The 25,884-nt window shown below is 34.2% G+C and overlaps 2 protein-coding genes across 3 annotated transcripts in view; one reads left to right on the forward strand and one right to left on the reverse strand.

The window, feature by feature from the left end:
• Tor (serine/threonine-protein kinase Tor) overlaps nucleotides 1–25,884 on the reverse strand; it is a 33,972-nt gene that overhangs the window by 551 nt on the left and 7,537 nt on the right. For both annotated transcript variants that reach the window (XM_065360621.1, XM_065360620.1), the window contains 23 exons: nucleotides 15,164–15,518; nucleotides 14,955–15,091; nucleotides 14,676–14,873; nucleotides 14,420–14,587; nucleotides 14,138–14,329; nucleotides 13,894–14,070; nucleotides 13,695–13,805; nucleotides 10,668–10,798; nucleotides 10,025–10,582; nucleotides 9,735–9,951; nucleotides 9,449–9,634; nucleotides 9,248–9,373; nucleotides 9,024–9,169; nucleotides 6,383–6,484; nucleotides 6,094–6,298; nucleotides 5,614–6,021; nucleotides 5,353–5,535; nucleotides 4,969–5,278; nucleotides 4,608–4,891; nucleotides 921–1,126; nucleotides 668–815; nucleotides 262–583; nucleotides 9–192 (listed from right to left, as the gene is read on the reverse strand). In XM_065360621.1, coding sequence (XP_065216693.1) covers nucleotides 9–192; nucleotides 262–583; nucleotides 668–815; nucleotides 921–1,126; nucleotides 4,608–4,891; nucleotides 4,969–5,278; nucleotides 5,353–5,535; nucleotides 5,614–6,021; nucleotides 6,094–6,298; nucleotides 6,383–6,484; nucleotides 9,024–9,169; nucleotides 9,248–9,373; nucleotides 9,449–9,634; nucleotides 9,735–9,951; nucleotides 10,025–10,582; nucleotides 10,668–10,798; nucleotides 13,695–13,805; nucleotides 13,894–14,070; nucleotides 14,138–14,329; nucleotides 14,420–14,587; nucleotides 14,676–14,873; nucleotides 14,955–15,091; nucleotides 15,164–15,518 — 5,054 coding nt within the window. The remainder of the gene's footprint in view (nucleotides 1–8; nucleotides 193–261; nucleotides 584–667; nucleotides 816–920; nucleotides 1,127–4,607; nucleotides 4,892–4,968; nucleotides 5,279–5,352; nucleotides 5,536–5,613; nucleotides 6,022–6,093; nucleotides 6,299–6,382; nucleotides 6,485–9,023; nucleotides 9,170–9,247; nucleotides 9,374–9,448; nucleotides 9,635–9,734; nucleotides 9,952–10,024; nucleotides 10,583–10,667; nucleotides 10,799–13,694; nucleotides 13,806–13,893; nucleotides 14,071–14,137; nucleotides 14,330–14,419; nucleotides 14,588–14,675; nucleotides 14,874–14,954; nucleotides 15,092–15,163; nucleotides 15,519–25,884) is intronic.
• Nucleotides 16,073–24,580, forward strand: LOC135842938 (esterase E4-like). The gene is made up of 10 exons (XM_065360626.1): nucleotides 16,073–16,329; nucleotides 16,403–16,540; nucleotides 16,640–16,799; nucleotides 22,768–22,956; nucleotides 23,048–23,268; nucleotides 23,368–23,518; nucleotides 23,586–23,761; nucleotides 23,844–23,997; nucleotides 24,132–24,264; nucleotides 24,358–24,580. The coding sequence occupies exons 1-10, from the start codon at nucleotides 16,189–16,191 to the stop codon at nucleotides 24,539–24,541; spliced, it is 1,647 nt and encodes a 548-aa protein (XP_065216698.1). The 5' UTR covers nucleotides 16,073–16,188; the 3' UTR covers nucleotides 24,542–24,580.

Genomic DNA, 25,884 nt, shown 5'->3' on the forward strand with positions numbered 1-25,884 from the left:
ATACAAACCATCCGATATAACATTGGCATAAATTCTCGTTCGAGGTAGCTTGTTTAATCAACAGTTCGACTTGTTTTTCAACCGAGACGGCGGATTTTTTATCGAAATCGTGTCCGGTTAATTTTTCTCGAACTCTGGTAATGATAACCAAAGCTTTCTTATTCAATGCCTCAGGCTGTTGTTGAGCTTCGCCTAGAACCACCAAAAAATTAACATACAATTCGATTAAATTAGGTAAAATGTACGTCTTTTCGAACTAACCACTCGACTCCGAGAGTTGTTTCTTGGCAATATTCAAACTACTATTGGCAGCAGCATCGGATAGAGTATCAGCGTCGCTGTTCACAGCCTCAGAGACAGCAGATACAGACGGAGCTGAAGGCGTTGAATTACTGCCTTTGGAGGAGCGAACAACTACGATACCGTTGGCTCCAGCATGGCCACCGCCTTCGATCAGACGCCAGTTGAGCAGAGGATCGTAAACGAATGCTTCTAGCACAGCCATTAGACTATCTTTGTTACGATGCAGCACTGACATGACGCTTTCGCAAGTTTTACGATACGTGCCATCGATTCCGGTAACCTAAAAATATTGTAAACAGATCATTAGGGTGACGAGTCGAAGACGTTTTCGAATCGTTGATGATGAAGGAGTCGGTGAACTCACTTCCATAGCGTTGATCAACATTCGAGTCAATCTGAATGGTATCTTTTCGGGGAACTTTTCACGCGTCATGGCGACTTCGAAACAATCGCCGAAATCGATATGTAAAATTTTACCACTTAATCGGTCCAGCATAAGATTAGACGGGTGTCTGAAAAAAATAAAAAATAAATTAATCCTCAAAATTGAAATTATACGTAAATTGGCCAACAATTGAGACACATTATAGATTAGATTTAGAAACGTCGATATTTACCTATCCCCGAGTCCTAAAATATATCCAACCATCGACATAACAGCCAACGATCTCGTGTAATTCGTCCTTCGATCGAACCACACTTCCGACGAAGGTGATTTCAACCACAGCAATTTAGCCAAGTCGTCTCCTTGCGTCGTATCCAACGCGTGTTCAAATACTTCCACTTTCTGCATCAAAGTCAAGTGATCGTAGTCTGGAGCCATCTACTCGGATCAAAAATATCGAATTATTTTCACAAGGTAATTAAAATTAAGTGGCTAATATTCCATATAGCAATTTGAACTGAAAAGTAAATCGAGTCTCTTGAAGGGGGGGGGGGGGGGGGCAAGCGTCGCAATTTTTACGTTTTCGCAATTTTTTTTCAGCAAAATTGCTCGACTTTGACAGCCCATTGTGGGCAAGGTTACGAAGATTCAAAATCAATAATCAAAATCAGAAGAACTCAAAATTGAACTTCAATCATGAAAGTTCAACTTTTCATAATGGATACAAAAATTGAAGAAGACCGTTAAAAAAATTGAAAAAATCACAGCGAACACACTTTTAATTTTTTTTGACAAAGTCATTTTCAAAATTTGATCTCAACGCAGCCTTGAAGAATACGAGTGCTCACATTTTTGACTGAAATTCAAAACATTTTTTTAAATGATGTGACATCATATCGATTGTTTAGATTCAAATGTGCTGAATTCGAATATCGACTCATTTTTTGAGATCCCCCCTCCTCCTCCTCCTCCTCCTCTGCTTAAAAAACAAAAATAAAATTCACAACAGAGCCGTACACAATTTTTTCCAAAATTAAGTAAAAAAAAAAAAACTCCAGAAAGTAGACAAAAAGTAATCAAAACAGTGACAAAACGAAAACAAGACATTGAAATGCATAAAAAATTAACAAAAATTGTAAAACATCGTAAATTGAAATGTTCCGGGTTTTTAATTTTAAAAAGTTGAATTTTACTTTTTTACAGCTTTTTTATCGAAAAGCGAGACTTTTTGGGAATTTTTGACAACTATACATACATACATAAGTGAGAATTTTAGCAATTCCTGGCAAAAAAACCAATTTTTGGGGAAAAAATCAAGCAAAGTGAAAAGAAAGACTTTTTGGAAATTTCTTGCAAAAAAGCAAGACTTCTAGTTAATTTTTAGAAAAAATGGGACTTCACTGCTTTTTTTTCTTGAATAAAAAAAGACAACATTTTTAGCAGATTTTTCTAAAAAGCAAGAATTTTTGTAAATTCTTGAAAAAAACGACAATTTTAAACAATTTTGGCAAAAAGAAAGACTTTTTGAAAATTATTGATAAAAAAGTGATACTTTTTAGCAATTTCTGACTTTCAGGAAATTTTAGAGAAGAAGTGAAAATTTTCAAAAATGTTGCTAAAAACCGAGAATAATTTTTGTAAATTTCTGTAAAAACCAGAATTTTTAGCAATAAGATTTTAGCACTTTTTGAAAATTATTGACAAAAAATAATACTTTTCAACAATTTCCAACTTTTGGGAAATTTTTGAGAAAAAAAGCAAGACTTGTTAACTTTTGGAAAAAATGGGATTTTTTTTTTTTTGAAAAAAAAAAGATAACATTTTTAGCTGATTTTCTAGAAAGCAAGAATTTTTGTACTGTAAGAACCAGAATTTTTAACAATAATTTTAGCACATTTTGAAAATTAACTTATTCACAAAGAAGTGATACGTTTCAACAATTTTCAACTTTTGGGAAATTTTTGAGAAAAAAAGCAAGATTTCTGGTCAACTTTTAGAAAAAATGGCATTTTTTTGATTTTTTTTTTTGGAAAAAAAGAAAACATTTTTAGCTGATTTTCTAGAAAGCAAGAATTTTTGTAAATTTCTGTAAGAACCAGAATTTTCAACAATTTTAGCACTTTTTGAAAATTATTTACAAAGAAGTGATACTTTTCAACAATTTCCAACAAACTTTTGGGAAATTTTTGAGAAAAAAGCAAGACTTCTGGTTAATTTTTGAAAAAATGGGACATTTCTGATTTTTTTTTTGAAAAAAAACAACAGACATTTTTAGCAGATTTTTTAAGAAGCAAGACTTTTTTTAAATTCCTGAAAAAACAAGAATTTTAAAGAATTTCAGCAAAAAGAAGGACTTTCTGAAAATTATTGAGAAAAAAGTGAAATTTTTTGGTAATTTCTTACTTTTAAGGAAATTTTTAAAAAGTGAAAATTTTCAAAAATTTTGCTAAAAACCGAGAATTTTTGTTAAAACCAGAATTTTTAACAATTTTAGCACTTTTTTGAAAATCATTGACAAAAAAGTGATACTTTTTGACAATTTCCAACTTTTGGGAAATTTTTGAGTAAAAAATATAATTTTTAAAAATTTTGCTACAAAAGAAGAATTTTTGTAAAAAATCAGAATTTTATCAATCTTGGCAAAAATAGCAATTTTTGAGAAATTGGCAAAAAATTTCTGTTTTAATTTTTTTTGCAATTTTTATCAGAAAAGCTGGTTTTTTTGCAACGATAAAAAATCTGATTTTTTGAGCAACTTTTGCTAGAAAATCAAGATTGCAATTTTTCAAAAAAATTTTCAAATTTGCTATGGTTTCAAAGGTGCTGAGCAAGAATTTAAAGGAACTATGAATTCGAATATCTGTTTCGTTTTTACTCTCTTAGTTGCCAATTTTCAAAAAATGAAAGAAATTATAATGTAACCAAGTCAATTCTCACTGGCGAGGGACGTATGAGGTAACTTGAGACTGGAAAAAATGCGATTGATAAATTCAATGCATTTTGAACCTCGACAACCCGAAATTGATAAAAAAATCATCCTACGTCACATCATATTTTTGATTTTTGCAATTTTTTGAACTATTTTTTTTCAAAATTTTGAGGCTGGGAAGGCACTTAAGGGTCGTATCCAAAACACAAGCGAAACATCGAACTCAGAATCCTCGAAAACCTAACAAAGGATACGTCACACGTTACTTCAATAATGTTCTAGAATCTGAAAATCATGCTGTAGCTATGGTGGATGAATTGGGGAGAAGCTGGAGGCTGGAGAAGGGGGTCAGAAGGGTTCGATCGAAAAAATAGTTAGATATTCGAGTTCAGCACATTTAAATTAGCAGAAATTGACATGTCACAAGTCGCACCAAATTTCTATAATTTTTTTGTTTTTATTTTAAAAATGGGGGCAGGATGAGGAGATTAAGGGGCGAAAATTTGAACTGAGCACCATCAAAAGTCTCAAATTGGATCGATAAAAGCATAAAGGGGCCATATCTAAAAAAATCGGTAATTTTTTCGAATTTTTAAAATGACAAGACCTTCAATTTTTTTTATTTTGATCATGAAAAGTTGAGCTTTCATAATACAAGTTCAACTTTGAGATTTTCTAATTACAATTACTCATTTTTGAATCTTCAATTCATTCCTTTCAAAATCCCCCAAACTAATTGACGCCCAGTTTAATCTGTCTCAAAATATGAGTTTCGAAAAAAATCGCCAATGCCTAAAAAATACGATCTCCCCCTTCTCCCCTTCTACCTCTCTAAATGGACACGTTCATTTTACTAAACCATCGAGGTAAATCTGTGAGGAAAACTGACCAAAATCGTAGTACCTGACTCGAATTTTCACCTCAAGCTGCTACGAATAATAACCCAAAATATAAAAAAAATATTCAACTATCAAATCGCTGCGAACTCACCCTGAGCATAATACGATGCTCGATGTTGAGCAGAATCTTCTTCTTATCACGATAATCTCTTATAAGCGTATGTAAAGTATCACAGTGAGGAACCCATCCAATTAAACCGGAATTCGTCGATAGCGGAATGACTGCGTATCTTTGAATGGTTAAATTATGCCTAAAAGTCTTAGGATCGTTGAGCAATAAAGTGTTAACTAAACCGAACAACTGCATCACTCTTTCATCCTGTCTTAAATCTTCGTGACCTTTCAAAAGGAACATGTAATCGTTACCGTTACTTCCTGCAAAAGGGGGGAAAAAACTCAAATCATTATTAAGATCCAAAAAAACAAAAATAAACAGCAGAAAAAATAAATACCTTTGATACACAACTTCCTGGGCCGTTGCTTGGAGGTGATCACTTGCAAAGCGCTTTGAATATAGGCGATTTTGATAACTGGTTGGCCCGGTACGTAGGATCCAGGTACGGCTAATTCTAGATCACGGCACATTAGTAACTTAGGACTGACGTATTGCAGTTCCAGACTAGTTAATTGAGGTAGCTGTCGCGATATACGGCGGAATACGTGGTAATATAGGTCCCATGCTTGATTCAGGTCGCGTATATTACCAGAAACCTTGTATCGGTTACACCATTCCATGGCTTCGACGAGATCTCTTCCATAAGCCTACATTCAAAGGTAAAAAAATGAGTAAGTATTGCTTTATTTAAGCAAATTGGGCAGGTAAAGATAATATTTACTTGATTGAAGGACGTCTCTTTGAGAGTCTGGGGACCTCTTTCGAGCATGTTGTGTAAAGGTTGCAACGTTTCGAACATCCCTTTGACATTTCGTTCGCCGAAATACAAACGACTAGCTTCTTCGAGACCTTCGTGCCACAATTCGTGCCACAATATGGCCACTCTGATCAATTCGTCGCTAACCTGCGCAAATACAAGACCCATTAAATCAATCAATTATCTCAACTGTATCGAATTTCCTTTTTGTAACGAAACACCCACCATCACAGCTTGTTGCACGAGAGTAGAGCTATGTTCGCACATACTCTTGAGTATTTTATTCGCAGCATTATGCCTCGTGCTGCTGGCCGATTTGCTGGCGACTGTTAAAGGATAGACTAACGCTTGCGGATGATGTTTACCGATATCGAACAGCAAATGGTGAATGATTCGACCAACGAGTACACGTTGCGTATCGATACGAGCGATCAACTGAGGTATCACTTGTAGCCAGGTATCTATTTCGATGGTTTTGATACCGTCGACTATGGCATCGCATACTTCCGAATGCTGACCGTAATCGAACCATAGAGTAAGCAGTCTCAACGTATCTTGGAGTGAGTTACCGTGAGACAGGGCTATGGATTTGAAGAATCCGCTCACAGAAGGTACAGCGAAATCCGATATGTACTAAACAAACAGAGAAAATGTTATGAAAAACGATTCCATGGCTGAAGGATATTTTAATAAGACTGCGTTTACTTTCGTTTCGGTGGAATTCTGTTGAGAATAAAATTGCTTATAGAAAAGCACAGCTTCGAAGTTCATGTAAGCCCACGAGTGCCAAGCTTTGTACCAAGTGGTATCGTGATCTGTGGAAAGGCTGTAGTACTGCAGAACGGTCATGATTGAATTTTCATTTGTACCTTGTAGATTTTCTTGCCATTGTCCTAGCTTCAAGTAACATCTGCAATAAATTTTTAAAGGATTAGTAATGTAATTTTTTTTACAATTACACCGATTACATCGCCGCAGAGAGATATCTAATTACCTCGCTAAGAATCGCCGTCTCATGTCTTGCTGCTTGTCGTCTTGAGGTCCGAAAAATACTCCTTGATGTTGCTGGAATTTCTCGACGAATTCGCTCAATTGGCTGAAATAAAGTTCTAAGGTTTAATACGCACAAAATATTTTTATTTTTGAATAATTATTTTAATAATGGATACAATTTCAGGAGTGGAAAAAACAATCAGATCAGGAATTCGCTCTTAGATTTTCCTACTTTCAAAAAATTCTCAAAAATAAAATTTGTCAGAAAGCATATAGATATCAGAATTTTGAAAGAAAGAGAGAATAAATTGGAAGTTTCAAATTTTGATCAAGAAATGACTATAAAAAAAATGCTCAGAAATTTTTAGGGAAAAGCATCACACTTTTCTAAATATAGGTATTTTCAATTTTTGAAAAAGAAAAAAAGGGAGGGTCAAAATTTTTGAGTAACAACTTTCTGATCCTTTGTGCCAGAAATTCCCAATTTTTAAGCAAAAATGTTCCAGTTTTTTAACCAAAAATTTTAAAACTTTTGAATCGAAACCTCACAATTTTTGAGCTAAGGTTTTCTAGTTTTTGAGCAAAAACTTTTATTTTTGATCCTAAATGTTTCAGTTTTTAAGCCAATAATTTTTGAATTTTTAAGTCAATATTTTTCAATTTTAAAACCAAAACTTTTCAATTTTGGATTAAAACTTTTCCATTTTTGAGCACAAATGTTGTAGTTTTTAAATCAAAATTTTACGGTTTTTGAGCAAAATTTTTAGAATTTTAGAGTCAAAACCTCACAACTTTTGAGCTAAGAGTTTCCAGTTTTCAAGCCACAACTTTCCAATTCTTGTGTCAAAAAATTTCTAATTTTTGAGCCAAAATGTTACAGTTTATGAACCAAAAATTTACCAAGTAATTTTTGAGTTTAAACATCACAATTTTTGAGGTTAGGTTTTCCAGATTTTGAGCCAAAACTTTCCAATTCTCGTTATCTCGTTTCAAAAAAAAATCCCAATATCTGAGCCAAAATTGTTCAATTTTTGAGGCAAATTGTTTGAATTCAAGAGCTCTTTACCATATTTTTAAGTCAAACTGTCTCAGTTATTATGCCAAAAACTTTTCAATTTATAAGTCAATTTTTTTCATCTTTGTGCCAAAATTTTTCAATTTTTGAACTAAAATGTTTCAGTTTTCAAGCCAAAAATCTTCTAATTTTGAGCCGAAATTTTCTAATTTTTGAGCAAAAATCTTTCCGTTTTTGAGCCAAAATTTTTCAGAATTTGTTAGCCAAAACTTCACAATTTTTGAGCTTAGGTTTTCCAGTTTTTGAGCCAAAACTTTCCGATTCTAGTTTCAATAGAGCCAAAATGTTTCAATTTTGAGTCAAAATTGTCAATTTTTGAGGCAAGTAGTTTTAATTTAAGAAGTTGAAATACTCCAGTTTTTTATACAAGAATGTTTCCAATTTTTGAGTCAATTTTTTTTGGTTTTTTAGCCAAAATTTTCCTATTTTTGAGCTAAAATTTTTTCCAATTTTCAAGCCACCGTTTTCCTGGTTTTCAGCTAAAATGTTTCAATTTTTGAACGTAACTATTTCAATTTTCAAGCCAAAATTCTACAACTTTCATGGCGAAATTTTCCAGTTTGTGAGAAGAGTTTACAATGATGAAAAATTTCGAAGTTGGCTAAAAAAAATGGGAACACATGATGAAAGAAAGTCTTTTAGTACGACATTTTCTCAAATAAAAAAAAATTAAAATTTTCAAATTTTTGAAAAAAATTTGAAATTTTCAAATTTAAAAAAAAATTAAAATTTTTAATTTTTGAGAAAATATTAAAATTTTCAAATTTTAAAAGAAAACAAAATGAATGAAAAATTTTGAAATGTAATCAAGAAATGGATAACAGTGAGCTTTCTTGATAATTCTTTTAAAAAACCACCAATTTTAGATTGGAAAAAGGTGGAAATTTTTTCAGATCAGAAAGTTTTCAAGTCAAAACTGTTCAATTTCTCACAAGAGAACCGAAAACAAATTTTCAAGTAAAAGAGGAGGGAGGGGTTACAGCGACAGAAGGCTTCTGATTCGGAACACTCCAAAAATGTAAAAAAATCTCACTAATGATTTCTCAAGATGCGTCTAATTGAGAAGAAGGTCTAAAAATTTCAACTCCAAGTTCTCAATTGAGGTACTTGTAGAAGAGCTAGGTTAGTGAGGTCTGATTAAAAAACCAAGTCGATATTTGAATTCGGGTTCCAAAAAAACGTTACAAATGATAATAATTATGTCACACAATATTTTCCATTATTTTAGAATTTTTTCAGAAATATGGACCCTTGTGATACCAATAGAGTTCAATGACCCCCCGAATAAAGGTAACAAAATCTCATATTAAGGCCTCAAGAGCTTCCATTTCAGTTTGTATGTGCTTTTCAATAGCCTAATTAATTATAAAACAATATAGAAGAAAATAATCATTATATCTACAACCCCTCCCCTTAAAATGATTCTTCTAAACTCCATGATGATATAAGTAAGGGAAATAGACTCGCACCGCGCACAAATTGAGATGGAATAATTTTATAACTAAGCAAAACATGTCACCAAAAAAAAACAATAAAACGATAAGATACTTATGCACAAAATAATTACTTATAAGCTTCGGTTTTCTTATCAGATTCCCACAGGTGTTTACAAAAGGCGAATGTAACTTGAGGATAAACGTAAGAAACCGCTATTTTATCATCTTCCAAATTCTCAACGTTCAATAGCATTTTCAAAGTTTTATGAGACAGCATCTAAAACACAATTTGTTGACAAAATAATCAACGCTATTTTGGCCCTTTGCAACTGACATCTCTATTTAGGATACTCACAAGTTTCGATGATTTTCTACACAACGAAGCGTACTTCAACCAAGTATGCATATCTTGTTGAGGTGGTATAACCAGTGTTCTCACTTGAATGATACGCTGCCAGTCTTCGACCACTCTTTGGCATCCCTGCATTCAAAAATACGTAAATAAAACTCCCATTTGATTTTTCCAATCATCGACAATAAAAATACGAGTACTTACTTGTAATCGATCCCACCAAATCTTCCTGATGGTAGGTCTTCGATCGGGGATCAGTTTATATTGAATGACTTCTTCGAGTTCGGCGAGCATTTGAACCGAGACCATGGCTCCGTACGCTCTTTGGTAACTTTCACCAGCCATGGCTGCTAATTCGGTATCGAGTAACTCGCGAGCTGAGTCGATAAACTGCACAAAAAAAAAATATATGGTCAAATTAAACTATTCAAACTCAAAGACGAATATATTAAGTCAAATTTTCAAAACGCGAGGAATGATTATAAAGTACCTTTTGGCCCATAATAAACTGATCCTTATGAACACATAGAACAGCTCTGTAAAAAGCCCCATCTGTGGTATCTCTAGGTATACAATTGACGTATCGATCCATCGCATCCCATTGACCCAATCCCCACGCAGCTGCCGAAGCCATACGAGACATCTTTTCACGATCAGTCTCCGGGAACAGATTCCATTGCTGGTTAGCCACATCGTTCAACTGCGTCCTGCAAGAAAAACAACCAATCAGTCATAAAGATACCAATTTAGATCAACATCTCTCAATTAATTGACACTTACCATTCGCCTAAAGCTTCCAAACACCTCATACGTCCCAAAGACAACTCACTATCGTTGGGATTCTCTTGCAGTCGTTCTTCGTACGACTTCAGTGCGGTATCCCATCTGTTTAGCTTCTCGTACCAACGTTCTTGTACTTTGAAATTATCGCCTTTATGATTCATAACGTAATTCAATAACCCGGCAGCTGCTTCTTTCTGCTGTAGTTTGTTATTGATCGATATCAACGATTCGATCACTTGGCTCGTAGGACCTTTGTGGAACTCGTCTTCTTTGTAATGCAAAGCTTTGGCGTAAGCTCGACAATGGATAGCTCGTTCTCCCAGGAGTTGAGGATCCAAGGGGAGCGGTCCTTTTTCGCAATGTTCCATGAATTCGGCCAAATTCAGGATGGTTTGAGTGATTTCGGGTAAATCTGGCACCATTAGGGCTTGTTCCAAGGTATGAATGAGTTCTTGTTGAACCGAACTCGTTAGTACGGTCCAGCAACTGACGAAAGCAGCGTTGAACAGGTCTCGTGAGAGAGGCGTGTAGGTTTGAGCTAGAGCCCAGCATGATCTGAGAAATGAATCGATATCTGATGAGTGATCGTATCTTTAAATTATTTTACCAGCTGTAGTATTTTTCATCGATTATTAGCTACCTCAGAGCAGGAGATGGGGATTCTTTGAGTAGACCGATACTCAATCTTTTTAGCCATTCCATCCAGTCATCTTTGGAAACACGACGATTAGCTGTCCATGCAGTTTGTAAGTTGGGAACAGAGGTGTGTATCTGTAAAATTAAGTTTTAAAAACATCCGTTTAGAGGTTTAGATGTGAAGAGAATTTGAAATCGAAAATTTCATTACAATTAACTGGTCATTTTATAAATTCTAGTTCCAATTTTGAATTAATGACAGAATGTGGTAAGAAAATGAAGGGCACTTATGTAGCTTCATTTTCTCATTAAAGCACATAAATCCTAAATTTTTCGGAAAATTGCATAAAACTCATCATTTTTAATGAATCGTTCGCGAACGATTCACTTGGCATAACCAAATCATTCGCGAACGATTTGTTCAGAACAGAAAAATCCATTCATAATTATAAATGATATATTCATCTAATTAAATCGTTTTCGTTTGCCAACGATTCGTTCACTTTTGCTAAAATCGTTCGCGAACGAATCACATATACGAATTCAAATCATTCCTCAATGCAACTCCTACTCGAGCAAATCGATTCCGAATGATTCACTCTCATCATACTTCCAAATATTTACAGAAGATTCATTACTTTGATATAAAATCATTCGCGAACGACTTATGATTGATCAGATCATTCGCTAATAATTCTTTCATCTGTCAACTTGAAAAAAATTCGAAAATTCATCTCGCTCGTTCCAATATTTAGTAACCTTTTGACAAATGTTAATCAACTCAATCCGTCGTTCGCGAACGATTCACTAAGTTTGATCGATTCATTCACGAACGATTTGCTCATTTGGACCAATATCTATCAGTAAATGATTCAATCAGCTAATTACATCGTTCGCGAACGATTCATCAAAATTGATCGATTCATTCGTGAACGATTCGTTCGTATTTGATCAAACTGGATGAAAACGATTCAACATCCAAATCAATCATTCACTAACGATTCGCCAAGTTCTGTCAATTCATTCATGAACGATTTGCTTATATTGAACCAGAATTCATATTTGTAAATGATTCAATAGATTAATTTGATCAATCGTTATATCGTGAACGATTCACTTGATCTCATCAATTCATTCGTAAACGATTCAATACAATCTTTCGCGATCGATTCACCAATGATTTGCTCATATTGGACCAACACTCATTTTGTATATGATTGAGTCGGCTAATTTAATCGTTCGCGAACGATTCACTCGGTCTGATTCAAATATTCATTTCAATCGTTCGCGAACGACTCATCCTGATGCATCAGACTTGGTCAATTCATTCGCGAACGATTAGCTCATATTGGACTGAAACCCATCTGTAAATGATTGAATTGGTCAATCTAATCGTTCACGAACGATTCATTCATTTTTACACCAATTCCTCGCCAACTATTCACCAAGTCAGGTCAAATCATTCACAAACGAATCGCGTAAAAATAGTCCATATGGACTCAAATCATTGATCATCAATTCATCACAGCTCATATTCAAGAAAATCGTTCGCGAATGATTCACTCTCAATCTGATTGACTCATTCGCGAACGATTCGTTCACCTTGGATCGAGCCACTTGAAAATGATTCAAACATTCAATTCAATCGTTCCCATATTCGAATCGTTCGCGAATGAATTGTGTAAAAAAAGCCAGATCACTGATCATCAATACACATATTCAAGAATATCGTTCGCGAATGATTCACTCTCAGTTTGATCGACTCATTCGCGAACGATTCGTTCACCGTAAATTGAGCAACTTGAAAATGATTCAAACATTCAATTCAATCGTCCGTATATCCAAATCGTTCGCGAAACGATTCATGTAAAAATAGTCAACAGATCATTGATCTGATCATCAATGCTCATTTTCAAGAAAATCGTTCGCGAATGATTCACTTATCATATTTCAAAATTCAAACTAAAAAGTGAAAATATTGAACCAAACTCACACATTTATAAAAAAAAATCAATTAGGTCACCAAATCGTTCGCGAACGATTCACTTTTAATTTGATCGACTCATTCGCGAATGATTCGTTCATCTGGGACCAAGTCACTTGAAATGGATTTAAACATTTGATTCGATTGTTCGAATATCCAAATTGTTCCCAAACGAATCATGTAAAATAAAAATTAGTCAGATCTCAGATCATTGATCATCATAATCAATGCTCATATTCAAGAATATCGTTCGCGAATGATTCACTCATTATATTTCAAAATTTAAATTGAAAAAAATAAATATCAATTATTGAACCGAACCAACAGATTTATAAAAAAAAATCAATCAGATCACCAAATCGTTCGCGAACGATTCGTTCAATTTGGATTAAGTCACTTGAATGGATTTAAACATTTGATTCGATCGTTTGCACATTCAAATCGTTTGCGAACGAATCATGTGAAAATAGTCAGATTATTAATCATCCATGCGCTCATATTCAGGAATATCGTTCGCGAATGATTCAATTATCATACATCAAAATTCAAATTGATTGAATACTGAACCAATGAATTTGTAAGAATGATTCAATCAGCTCACCTAATCGTTCGCGAACGATTCACTCGATCTGATCGACTTATTTTCGAACGATTCGTTCACCTAGGATTGAGCCACTTGAAAATGAAACTGACTCAAACATTTGATCTTGATCCAACCTTTCGCGAAGCAAAATCGTTCTCGAACGATTCATGTAAACACAGTTGAATTATTGTTTCATTTTCATTGATCACCAGTACTCCTCATTTTTAAGAAAAACGTTCGCGACTGATTCATTCAACATATTTCTAATTGAAAATGATTCATGATTTGATCAAGTTCGAATAACTCAAAAACGACCCCATTCATCTTGACAATCTTGTCTAAATCATCAACGAATCCATATCAAAGTTTGAATCGTTCGCAAACGACTCATATTTTTTTACGAAGGCTACGAATACTTAACCCATTCATATTGAATCGTATTTGTATTTGAAAATATCGCTCACCTTTTTGATAATCGTCGTTTCCGACTGCGTCGCAGAAATATCAGCTTTCTTTTGCTTCAATTTACGCTGCTTGAGCGAATCTTTTTCTTCTTCAATTCCAATAACATTACTCTGCACAAAAAAAAAACAACATCAATATCTCCGTTTAAAACCCCATTTCCACCATTAAACTTTTCCTTCCTCATCAGTTCCAACTCACCGATAATATTTTATTAACCATGAACTCGTATCTGGGATGAACGATCGAATGCCTCGATAAAGTTCGATTAACCAAAGGTATGAAAATCTTGTACTTTTGTTGCAATTGCAGAACCAGCGTGCATAATAAATCCATAGCCACGTCTTGCAATTTCGGAATGGCTTCGATGCTTCGAATCTAAACCAAACAAACACCATTATTTTCTATTCCCCTTCCCGAATCACACAATGACTCAACAACTCACCAAGGGATGTATAATTCTAGACGCGTAATCCGTAAAATCCAGCGTTTCCGCCATTAAATCAATAGTCTGAATGGCAGTTTTGCTCACAGTCACCGGAACCTCGTGAGCATCGAATAATTTCACAACAGGGGGCAAAATCATATGCAGGTATTCTTCCAAAGTATTGCCAAATTTTTGAAGTGCTCCGAGCATCTGAAATCAACGAAAAATAGTCACGTTTTTAGACAACGCATTGACTCCTGGAGCAGAACCCGCCAACCTCATTACAGCATAAATACATACCTTAACAGTGACTGATTTATCTTTACTCGTGTCGTGAGTGAACACCCTCAGTATATGAGGCATTAAGTAGGGTAAATATACTTTGAATTCGGATCCTAAAGCTAAAGCTATGTGTTCGACTAGCAGAATTAAAGTATTTTGCAATGGACTGCCTGGTATCCAAAATTCCTACCAAAAAAAACACCATTTGCTTCAGTAAGGGCAAAAAAAATGGTAATTGAGACCATCGAGTCTTATTTCTAGATCAATAACGTACCTTGACTAATTTGAAAATATCTTCTAAATAATTCCTGATGTGCTGTTTGACAAACACTATCAAAGTAGCTAGTTGCTGGAAAAGGAAATCCCGGAAATTGATTTCCGACGTTCTGATGACGTTCAAGAAACCAGGCATGACTTGCTGAATATACGGTACGCATTTCACGCCCAGTGACTTCACGATGAACGTAACAGCCTGTAAAATAAATCACGACGATGAGTCATAGGTCGTTTTTCAGCTTTAAAAATGTTGATAACGAATTCAATAAATGTTCACCTGAACGACCATGGTGTGATGCTGCGATAAAGTAGGATCTTTGATGATCTTCATTAGCGTAGCAATAGCCACAGCCGGGTAGTACTCTTCCAAAGAGGATGAACTCATGTTGATTAGCATTTCGCTGGTGGTTAATTCTGAAATAAAATACAGGAATAAGTTGACTCAATATTTTTGTTTTCCAAGGGATGAGAATATTTTGCAAATACCTGCTCCAAGTTCTATTTCAGATTTAGTATCGGCAGTTGAAAGCAACATGGTGGAGTCAATTTGGCCCAGATTCATTTTATGCTTATAGGGGTCCAAAGCTCCCAACAAGCCTAAAACACGAATAGCCTCGCGTCTGATGATGGGTTGTTGCTCGGTTTTGAGGAAGTTTAAAAGTACATCGAGCAAAGCGGGATATTCGTTGTACGGTTGGACAACGTAACCGGTTGCTTCGACCAATTGACCGAGTACCCAAAGGGCAACTCCTCGTTTCTCTGGCGAACTTGCATCTCCCAACATTTCCAATAGAATGGGCATTAGTTCGCCAGTCCATTGTTTCATTTCACTGCCATTTACCTGGAAACAAATAAAAATAAAAAATTAAAATTTCCAATTTATTTAGTCATGGTCATGACCTCTTCCCCTACCAGTAATAATTCGAATCACCGGAAATTTGCATAAAAATGGTCAAATTGAGGTAGGTTAACATATATTTAGACTAGGAATCGAGATCAAGGTGGAATTTTTGAAAAAACTGCCACTCATTGAAAAAAAATCAAAACAAATACAATGAGCTCATTCTAATATTTATCAAAAACAGAATCTAGACACTTGAGAAATCGCATTTCGGAATTTTTTTATCAATATACCTATACCGCGCTGATTTTCGAAGAAAAAGTCATAAATCAGAATAAACCGATTAACCAAAGGTAACATTGTAGGTAATACTCGCGACTCCACTTGGCGTGAAAAATTGTTGAAAAACGTATTTTTTATCACAAACTTGTTTGCTATACACGACGGAAAATTTATGATTGAAATGGACGGCGTAAGATGATAACTATAGCGACCTGAAGTAAGAGCCGATAGTAAAAAATAAATATTCCATTATCGCGAGAAACAAAGTGACAGGCACCTCTCTACCTGTCCATTTGTGACCTATAAACTAAACTTCAACGTATTGTTTTGTAATGTATTTACGATTGTATGTTATTTTCGCAACATTTCATCACACCGTTTAAAAAATATGTCTGAAAAAGTAGTCGTTGCAGTGAACGAAGGTAAAATTCGCGGAGTGAAAGAAGTATCGAAATATTCCAACGTCGAATACCTCGCTTTCTATGGAATCCCTTACGCGGAACCATTTGTCAAAAGTTCCAGATTCAAGGTAAAAAAAACTTCTATAAAATTCGAAATTCTCTTAGGAGAAATAAATGTCATTCTACTTTGAATTTATAAAGGATCCCGTAAAAGTCAAACCGTGGAAAAACATACACGATGGAACGAAAGAAAAACCAGGATGTTCTCAACTATCATTCCTCAAAGGCCATTTGTGGGGAAACGAGGATTGCTTGTTTAATAACGTCTACACGCAGAGAGTAAATTTGAAAATTTAATAAGTTATTTGAAAAATTAGAAATGGAAATTCACAGTTATATATTTTTTTAAATAAATCAAACGTTTAAAATTTATTTCAGCTGCCGCGGAAAGATGAACCTCTGAGGCCTGTGATTGTCAATATTCACGGTGGAGCATACCACACTGGTACACCTCACACAAAACAATACGGATCTCCTGCCCTCGTAATTCATCACGATATTGTGTATATTTGTATTTCATACAGATTGCATATTTTAGGTAGGTGATTAGTGATTATACTGAACTATCGATATTTATTTTAATACTCGCGAGTGAATTGGAATTTTTTTTCAATTTTCTTCGAATTGAATAATCGACGGAATATCTTGACAAAAAAATCTCCGGTCGTAAACGGTGTTTTCTGTTTTAAAAAAGTTGAAAAACTAGCTTTAAAATCCATAATTTTGATTTTTTTTTTTTTTGGTTGGTTCATTCAGAATCTGTTATTTTTGAACTCTATGCAAGCAATGTTAGCATTTTATCATTTCTTGCACTCATTTTTTATTGTTTTTAAATTAAATTAATCCACCTTTATGTTGTAATTTGTAATATGATTTTTGATAATAACCACTTGATTGTTTGCCCAAAAGATGGTTTAAACAAATTCTGACTCAAGAGATACTGGATCTGATGGAAGAACGAAGAAAAGCAAACAGACCAAGTAGTGAATACACAGCACTAAGTTAACAAGATCATGGGGATGTGCAGAATTGCCAAAAATGAATGGTATGCTGAGGAGAAGTGCAGAGAAATAGAAGAACTGGAGAAAAGGCACAACTCTAGAGAAATGCACACCAAAATGAAGCAGATGATGGCCACCCACAAAAAAAGGAGAAGTAGAATGGCATATATGCGAAGAAACGATGGAAAGTATTGTGTTAACAATCAAGAAACAGAAGAGGTCTGTATCAGCTACACATAAGAACTGTATGGAGATGACACACATCCGGCTCAAATGGAAGTTTCCTCTATGGAAGAGGCCCCACAAATTGAAATGTGGGAGCTGAAGAACGCCGCGCCATGAAGAGAGCCAGAAACCACAAAACAGTGGGGGTCTAAGATCTCATACCAGTAGACTTGATTAAACATTTAACACCGGAGTACGAAAATGAGCTGCTGAAGATGATAAATGAAAATACGCTGCCTAAGGACTTCAAAGCAGTAAATTTTGTACCCATGCCAAAAAAGAACAACTTGCAAAAATAAAATACTCTGAATATAGAACCATCGCATTAATGAGCCACACACTGAAGCTACTACTCATCATCATAAATGCTACAATTGAAAAGAAGATAGATGAAAATCTAAGTGAAACACAATATGGCTTTGTAGCGAAAAAAAAGGACAAGAGATGCAATTGCCCTGCTGAAAGTGATCATTCAAAGAGCACTGAATGCAAACAGGGAAATCATTGCTTGCTTCGTCAATTATGAGAAAGCATTTGATTGTGCCAACCATGAGAGGATTTTGGAGGTCCTGAAGAAATACGATATTGATGACAAAGACCTGCGAATAATCAAGAACCTGTACTGTGAGCAGAGTGCAAACATCAATATTGGAACTGAGTACTCGGAGAATGGATGTGGTATATAAAGAGAGGTATGAGGCGAGAATGTCCCCTCTCACCTACACTGTTCAACGTATACCCAGAAGAAATAATGAGAGAAGCGCGAATCAAACAAATAGGATTCAAGATCAACGGCAAGAGAATAAATGAAGGGCGGTTTTCCAAAAAGTGATAAGTCAAAAATCATGATTTCGAGATAAATGACGTTTTTAGTGCCCATTTGAAGCCATGATGCCCTTGGAGTATGCAACCTGTCCTGCATGTTGCATTAGGTCTACCTCAACAGGTACATGTTGGTTTTGCGGTGTAACTCAAGTTCGCAGCGCTTCTGCAACAGAAAAAGTAAACTGACTTATCCCCTTTTGGAAAAACAATTTTTCAGTTTTTCATTTATATGATAAAACCAGTGGTGCAAATTGATGTAAGTCAACTGTAAATCACAATACAGAAGTAGAAGACCAAAAAAAATCGATTACAAAAGATTTAACCTGTATTTTTAACAAAAATTGTCCATTTTGGCAATCAAATAAAAACAAAAGGTACCTATATCACGGTACTATCTAAGTATTGAAAAAAAAAACAATTTTCACAGCTCTACTTCAATGAACACAAAGTATTACAGTAGGTACAAAAAATTTAACCCATATTTTTAAGGGAAATATATAATCGCACGACAGAAAAGGGTGTTTGAACGACACCAGCAAACGACAATAAATGCTGTGGTAGCGACAAGTTAGGTCTTTACAACGACAGGTTTTCAACGACAAAATATTGAGTCAGAGCGACTATTTTTAATTATTGATCACGACAAGTCCTCCCGACAAAAAAGGATGTCTAAGCGACAGAATAAAATTTTAAACGACAGAACAATTTATCCAATTGCAAATCTGAAAACACACGAAAAATCGATAAATAAAATGTTGGTTTGGAAAGCTAGCAAAAATACTAGCTTAAAAATTACTCTGAAATTAGTGCAAAAACTGTGTGACAATTTTCAAACGTAAAATGTGAGGTTCCTATGGACTTATTGAGATTGCAATTTGCACAATAATACAGTAGGTACCTTTGCGTTCTATGATAATGAGAATTCGTCAATTTTTTCAACGAAAAAAAATGAAGATCATTACACTTTATATATCATTCATTTTCAAAAACATGGCGCTTGACACACAAGTCGAAGGACATTTGGGGTATAAAACCGAATGTACACTAATGAAAGAAGGGCTAAAAATCTCTAAAATAAAATAAAAATAATTAGGCCAAAACCGTTGAGAAATTTGCTGTGTACACAAAATTTATCACTGTTTGAGAATTACCCTCCTATCATTTTATGAAAATTTCTATTTTTTTTTCTCATTTTATTCGATTTGTAACTTTTTTGGTAAAAATAGGCGTGTTGATGGATTAAAAAAAAAAATTAAAAATAGACGTGTTAATGGATATTTCTGTCGTGATTTTTTTTTACTATTGTCGTTGAATTTTTTATTTGTTGTGGACATTTTTTATCTGTCGTGCAAACATTTGATTGTCGTTCAACTTTTTTTTCTGTCGTTCAATTTCTTTTTTGGTTGGGCATTTCTTTTATTTGTCGGGCCTGTCGTTTAGACCACCTTTTCTGTCGTGCGATTCACCTATTCTGTCGTAACGATAAATCATACCCTATTTTTAACACCGAATTCAAAGGTTCACTGGATAAATTGTGACTTATCGCGTTTTGGAAAAACGATTGCGATCTGCAACTTATAGAAAAGCTGGATTGCGAGTAAATAAATACAGGGTGCCCAGAAATATCGAGTACCCCTAAGAAAGTTTTTCATTAAAAATATAGTTTGGCAATGTGAAATAGATGCATATGTTTGGTGGAATGTCATCTCTCCAGTCTAACAACCAATCAGGTGCTATCATTATCATCATTCACTGTGACCAACCAAAGTATTTTAGTAGAAAACTTTTTTAGGGGTACTCGATATTTCTGGGCACCCTGTAGGTATTTTGGGTAGGTTAGGCATTAAATAGGTGAGATACAACCTATAGAACACAATGGCGTGAAAAACTCAATTTTCAAAAAAATTGACTTATCCACTTTTGGAAAACCACCCTTCAAATGGAATAAGTTACGCAGACGACAAAGTGATCCTTGCTGGGACAGAAGCGCAGATGCAGAATATGATCAACCGAATCAACAGTGCTAGATTAAAATATGGAATAAAATAAATGCAAGCAAGACCAAGGTTATGAGATTTACAAAAGGAGACAATAAAGAGGTCAAAATCAACATCGGAACTCAACATAATTAAAAATGTAAAGCAATTCTGATACCTTGGAGCACTGATTAACAATGATGGTAGAGATCATAAAGAAATTAAATCACGGATTGGAATGGCAAAAAGTGCTTTCAATAACCTAGCCAGTAGCCAATGTGCTGGGAAATCAAATAATGAGTCTAAGTCTGAGAAAGAGAGTTATAAATGGTATTTTCATCTAGTAAGCACTTTCAGAATAAATGTCCAAAAATATCTTTTTGCTAGCAGAAAATATTTTTTTTTCCAACTTTCCCCTTTTTATCAAAACCATAAAAAATTACTCTTTTTCCACAAAATTGCCCTTTCAATCGGAAATCGGTCACTTTTTTTGACAATTTTTGGAATTTTTGGGTAAAACATTTAGCAATTTGATGAAAATGGAAATTTTCGGGAAGAAGCAACTTTTTGAAAATTTCTTGCAGAAATTAATGCTTTTGTGGAATTTTTGTCAAAAAAGTGAGTAGTTTTTGCAACTTTCTGGTGACTTTTTTTTGGAAATTATTGACAAAAAGTGAGACGTGCACAGTTTTAATGAAAAATTATTTTTTGGCGAAGACTTTCAAATATTTTGCTGAGAAGGGACAGTTTTTTTTTAAATGAGGCATTTGAAATTTTTTGCAAAGAAGAGACAATTTTTGATAATTTAAGACAAGAAACGACACTTTTTGGCAATTTTGACAAGAATCGTGATTTTATATCACTTTTAGCAGAAATTCTGACTTTTTGAAAATTTCTTGCAAGAATTAATATCTACTCTTGGGGGTGTTTTTCGAAAAAATTGGCCTTTTTTGCAACTTTCTGGTAAAATAGGTAAAAAACTTTTTTCCTGGAAAATATTGACAAAAAATAAGACTGGTTCAATTTTGACAAAAAATCTATGTTTTTTGTCGACTTTTGGGTAATTTTTGAAAAAAAAAATGAAAAATTTGAAATATTTTACAAAGAAGCGACTCTTGTGAAAATTTGACATTATGTGCGGAAAACAGTTACTTTCCTCCCTTTGATGTTTTCTGCAAAGAAGAGACGATTTTCAAGAATTGTAGCAGACTTTTTGAAAGTTTTTTGCTAGAAATAAAACTTGTGTGGAATTTTTGTCAAAAAAATAAGTCTATTTTGCAACTTTCTGGTAAAATAAAAAACCTGGAAAATATTGACAAAAAGTGAGACGTGGATAATTTTGACAAGAAATATATTTTTTTTTCGGCAACAAAGCGAGATTTTTGGCACTCAGGGCAATTTTTGGAAAAATATGAGACATTTGAAATTTTTTGCAAAGAACAGACTACTTTCAAGAATTTTAGACAAGAAACGATACTTTTTGGCAATTTTGACAAAAATCGAGATTTTTTACTATTTTAGGCAGAAAACCAGACTTCTTGAAAGTTTTTAGTAAGAAATAATACCTTTGTGGGATAAAAAATAGCCTTTTTTTTTTTGGAAAATATTGACAAAAAGTAAGACGTGGACAATTCTGACAAGAAATCCTTTTTTTGGCAACTTTTGGCAACAAAAAACGAGACTTTTGGGTAATTTTTGTAAAAAAATGAGGCATTTGAAATTTTTTGTAAAGAAGAGGCAATTTTTGAGAACTTTAGACAATAAAACTACACTTTTTGGCAATTTTGACAAAAATCAAAGTTTTTTAAACTCTATTTTTGGCAGAAAGCCAGACTTTTTGAAAGTTTTTAGCAAGAAATAATATTTTTCTGGGGTAAAAAAGACACTTTTTTGAAAAATATCAACAAAAAGTGATACGTGAATAATCTTAACAAAAAATCAACTTTTTGACGACTTTTGGCAATAAAGCGAGATTTTTGGGTAATTTATGTGAAAAAATTAAAAATCTGAAATTTTTTGCAATATAATGACCATTTTCAAGAATTTTATACAAGAACCGACACTTCGCTGGGAATTTTGACAAGAATCGAGGTTTTTTACTATTTTTGGCAGAAAGCGTCACTTTTTGAAATTTTTTTGCAAGAAATAGGTAATACTTTTGTGGGATTTTTGTCGGAAAAATATTAATGAGTCTATTTTGCAACTTTCTGGTAAAATAAAAAACTTTTAACTTTGGAAAATATTGACAAAAAGCAAGACGTTGACAATTTTGCCAAAACACGCTGGAATTTTTTTCACAACATTTCAACTACTTAGTATTTTTTTCCAATTTAAAGATTCATTTCCCGATTCGAACCATTTTTATACCATATCCAATGGCTGAAACGTAGGTATTTTTAAGTACTTTTGAATAAATAATCTAGCAAACGTTCATGGTAATTAAATTCGATAATTAATTATAATGGTAAATTTGTTTCAGGTTTTTTGAATTTAGGATTAAAAGACTGTTCTGGAAATCAAGGCATTAAAGATATCATTATGTCGCTTCACTGGATCAAAGATAATGTAAAATCATTCGGCGGAGACCCAGAAAACATAACTTTACTAGGAGCCAGCAGCGGAGCAAGCACTATTCATTTGTTGATGTTATCACCAGCAGTGGAGAAAAGTAACTAGAACGTCGCAAATAAGCACTCAAGCTCCATATATATATACTTTTTTTTAAGCAATATTTTTTCCAACCTTACGAAATTCCATAGATTTATTCCACAAGGCTGTGCTAATGAGTGGCTATCTGATGAATCCGATCGCACCGTATCAAGAAACAAATGAAATTCATGCTCGTGAGATGGCAAAACTACTCGATTATGAGGGCGAGCTCGACGATCGTAAAAAAATGTTGAATTTTTTAAAGAGAAAAACACCCGAACAGCTTATTAATACTTTGTTACAATACGAATTCGGTACACCCGCACCCAAGGTGAGTACGTTTCATGAATTCGAAAATAAAATTCTGATTACCATACGAGATACACAAACAACAAAGACACGAGTTGAAAATTGCTCTATAAATTGACAGAAAATCGCTCCGATTACCGCACTTGGTGTATTTTCACCTACCGTCGATCCCCTAGTGCTGCCGTGTTCGCCTCAAAAGCTGACCGAATCGATGATGCGAATACCAATCATGATCGGATTCTGTGAACGAGAATCGGCGATGGGTTTTACTCGTAAGATACTCAAAATGACTCCCGAGTTGTCATTGTACAAAATATCATTTTCATTATTTCATTTCAGGAGGTGAAATTATCGAACAAACGCGAAATAATTTCGCAACGACTTTTTGCCAGAATTGTTGGGGATGGGGACATAATTTAGGTAGCGATGATGTCGAAGAGATTAACAGACAAGTGGAATTGTTTTACACAGGAGGAACCCCTGTTCTAGAGGCACCGATGTCTCTCCAAATCGATGTACGCAAGATTACCTGTGCTAATGTAAGGTTCTCTAGTTTATTTTAATTTCTGATTTATAAAAAATTCTACATCTACGCAGGTCCAATCTGATATTTGTATATCTGATGTTTACGATACACTCATTGATGTAGTAGCTGCCCAACAACCTTCTTCTGTATTCGTTTATAAATTTGAATTTGAAGGAAAATTGAAGACTATGAAAGAACTCGTTAGTTTGGATGAACAACTACCAGGTTGGTGTTTATGTAATCCATCCCTACAGGTCGGATTTGTAGATCAGAGAAAGAGCGATTGGGTCAAATTTGGCTCGTGACGATGGTGATTAGAATTTATAACACTGGTAATTTTTTTTTTTTCAATTATACAGGAACGTATCACGGAAGTGAATACATCCATTGGAATAATTTCGACTGGGACAATGGATATGGTCTCCGTGACGAGAGAACCCGCAGAATGGTGAATACTTTCACGAAATTAGTGACGACTTTCGCAAAAACTGGGTGGGTAAATCAAATATAGATACAACGTTTTTCCAGCTGCATGACGAACCATTTGAAAATCATGAACATGACTACAATAATAAATTCTTCTAGGACGCCAAATTACAACGATTTAGGTATCCGATGGGAGCCGTCAACGGTGGATAATCCTTGCTATTTGATTATCGACGAGCAAATGAAAATGGTCAAAGGTAGGCTGAGTGAAACACGATTGAAATTCTGGGATGAAATAAAAAAACAGTTCAAAAAATCCAACGATGACTCGATTAGTTTTTGAATTAGGAATACCCTGCACAATACATATTTTATAAATCAATTTTCCAATGTTTATTTTCGCTACGAAAAATCACCTCGATGTACTGGAGAAGCATGGCCTTCGCATCAACGACATGGATACAAATTGGTAAACTCAGTTTAGTAAACCCTTCTTCCCCTTCCAACTGCCCTTCCCCAAAAAAAAAACAAAATTTAGATCGCTCGAAATAAACTTCAATTTGATGTTGGGCCCGAGAAGCGATGGTTTTAATTTAAACTTCTGAAAAAAATCACCATTTCACTTCAAATCACAAATCATCAAAACTGAAAAAAAATTTCGATTCAAGAGCTACATATAAAAAAATTTAGGATTCGCCAGAAAAAAATGATAATTTTCAGTGATTTTTTTGTTTGTTTTGCAAAATAAAATACTCGTAATTGATTCTCATTCGAAATTTCACATAATAGGTGGTCTTGTAAAAATCATGATTTTTTCGGACGTTTTTTTTCTATGTAAAGGCATTTATCTTCCTATTTCCTCCTCCTCCTCCCAACCACATTCAGAAGCTTTTACGAAAAGAGAGTCGAATATTAAAAATAGCTAAAATTAGAACGAAATTCCACCCAAAAAAGTAGAGAATAGTACGTCACAAGTTATCATTTCTCAAATTTGAGATTATCAGAACGATGAAGCGAAAATCTAACTTGAAAAATGACCTAAAATTTGAACTCTGCACCCGATGAAAATATACACAGAAAACGATATGTCACTCAACTTTTTCATTTTTGCAAGATTTCAAGCCCCATAACAGCTGTTGATGGAAGGAGTACTGACGAAGGTCCGATCGAGAAACTAAGTCAATATTCGTACTCAGCACCCCAAAAAACCTACAAAATGATATGTTACACGATATTTCACATAATTCTGAATTTTGGTTAAAATTGTGAGCTTCAATAAGCCCCCTGTAGTTCGCAAAAATTTTGAAACTAAAGCTGAACGTCTCGAATACAGCAAACAACAGAACGTTTACAACCTGTCAGATTAGATTGCGCTGAATGGTGAATTTTATGGCTAATAACCAAGAATGACAGTAAATTACTGGGCAATTACACAGAATTAGGTAAATTACGAAGTAATTACTGGGAATAACGGTAAATTACAAGGTAATTTCCGAGAATGATGATTAATTACAAGGTAATTACCAGGAATGACGGAAAATTACTGGGTTATTACCAAGAATGGCAATTAATTGGCAATTATTGTTGATAACTACATAGGTAAAAAAAAAATGTCACTTTTTCACGAGTTGAGAATCTCAAATTTTTGAAAAAATCCAAAATTGCCTCCTTGAGCAAAAAATTACA

Source organism: Planococcus citri, chromosome 4, assembly GCF_950023065.1.
Source record: "Planococcus citri chromosome 4, ihPlaCitr1.1, whole genome shotgun sequence".
Classification (NCBI taxonomy): Eukaryota; Metazoa; Arthropoda; class Insecta; order Hemiptera; family Pseudococcidae; genus Planococcus; species Planococcus citri.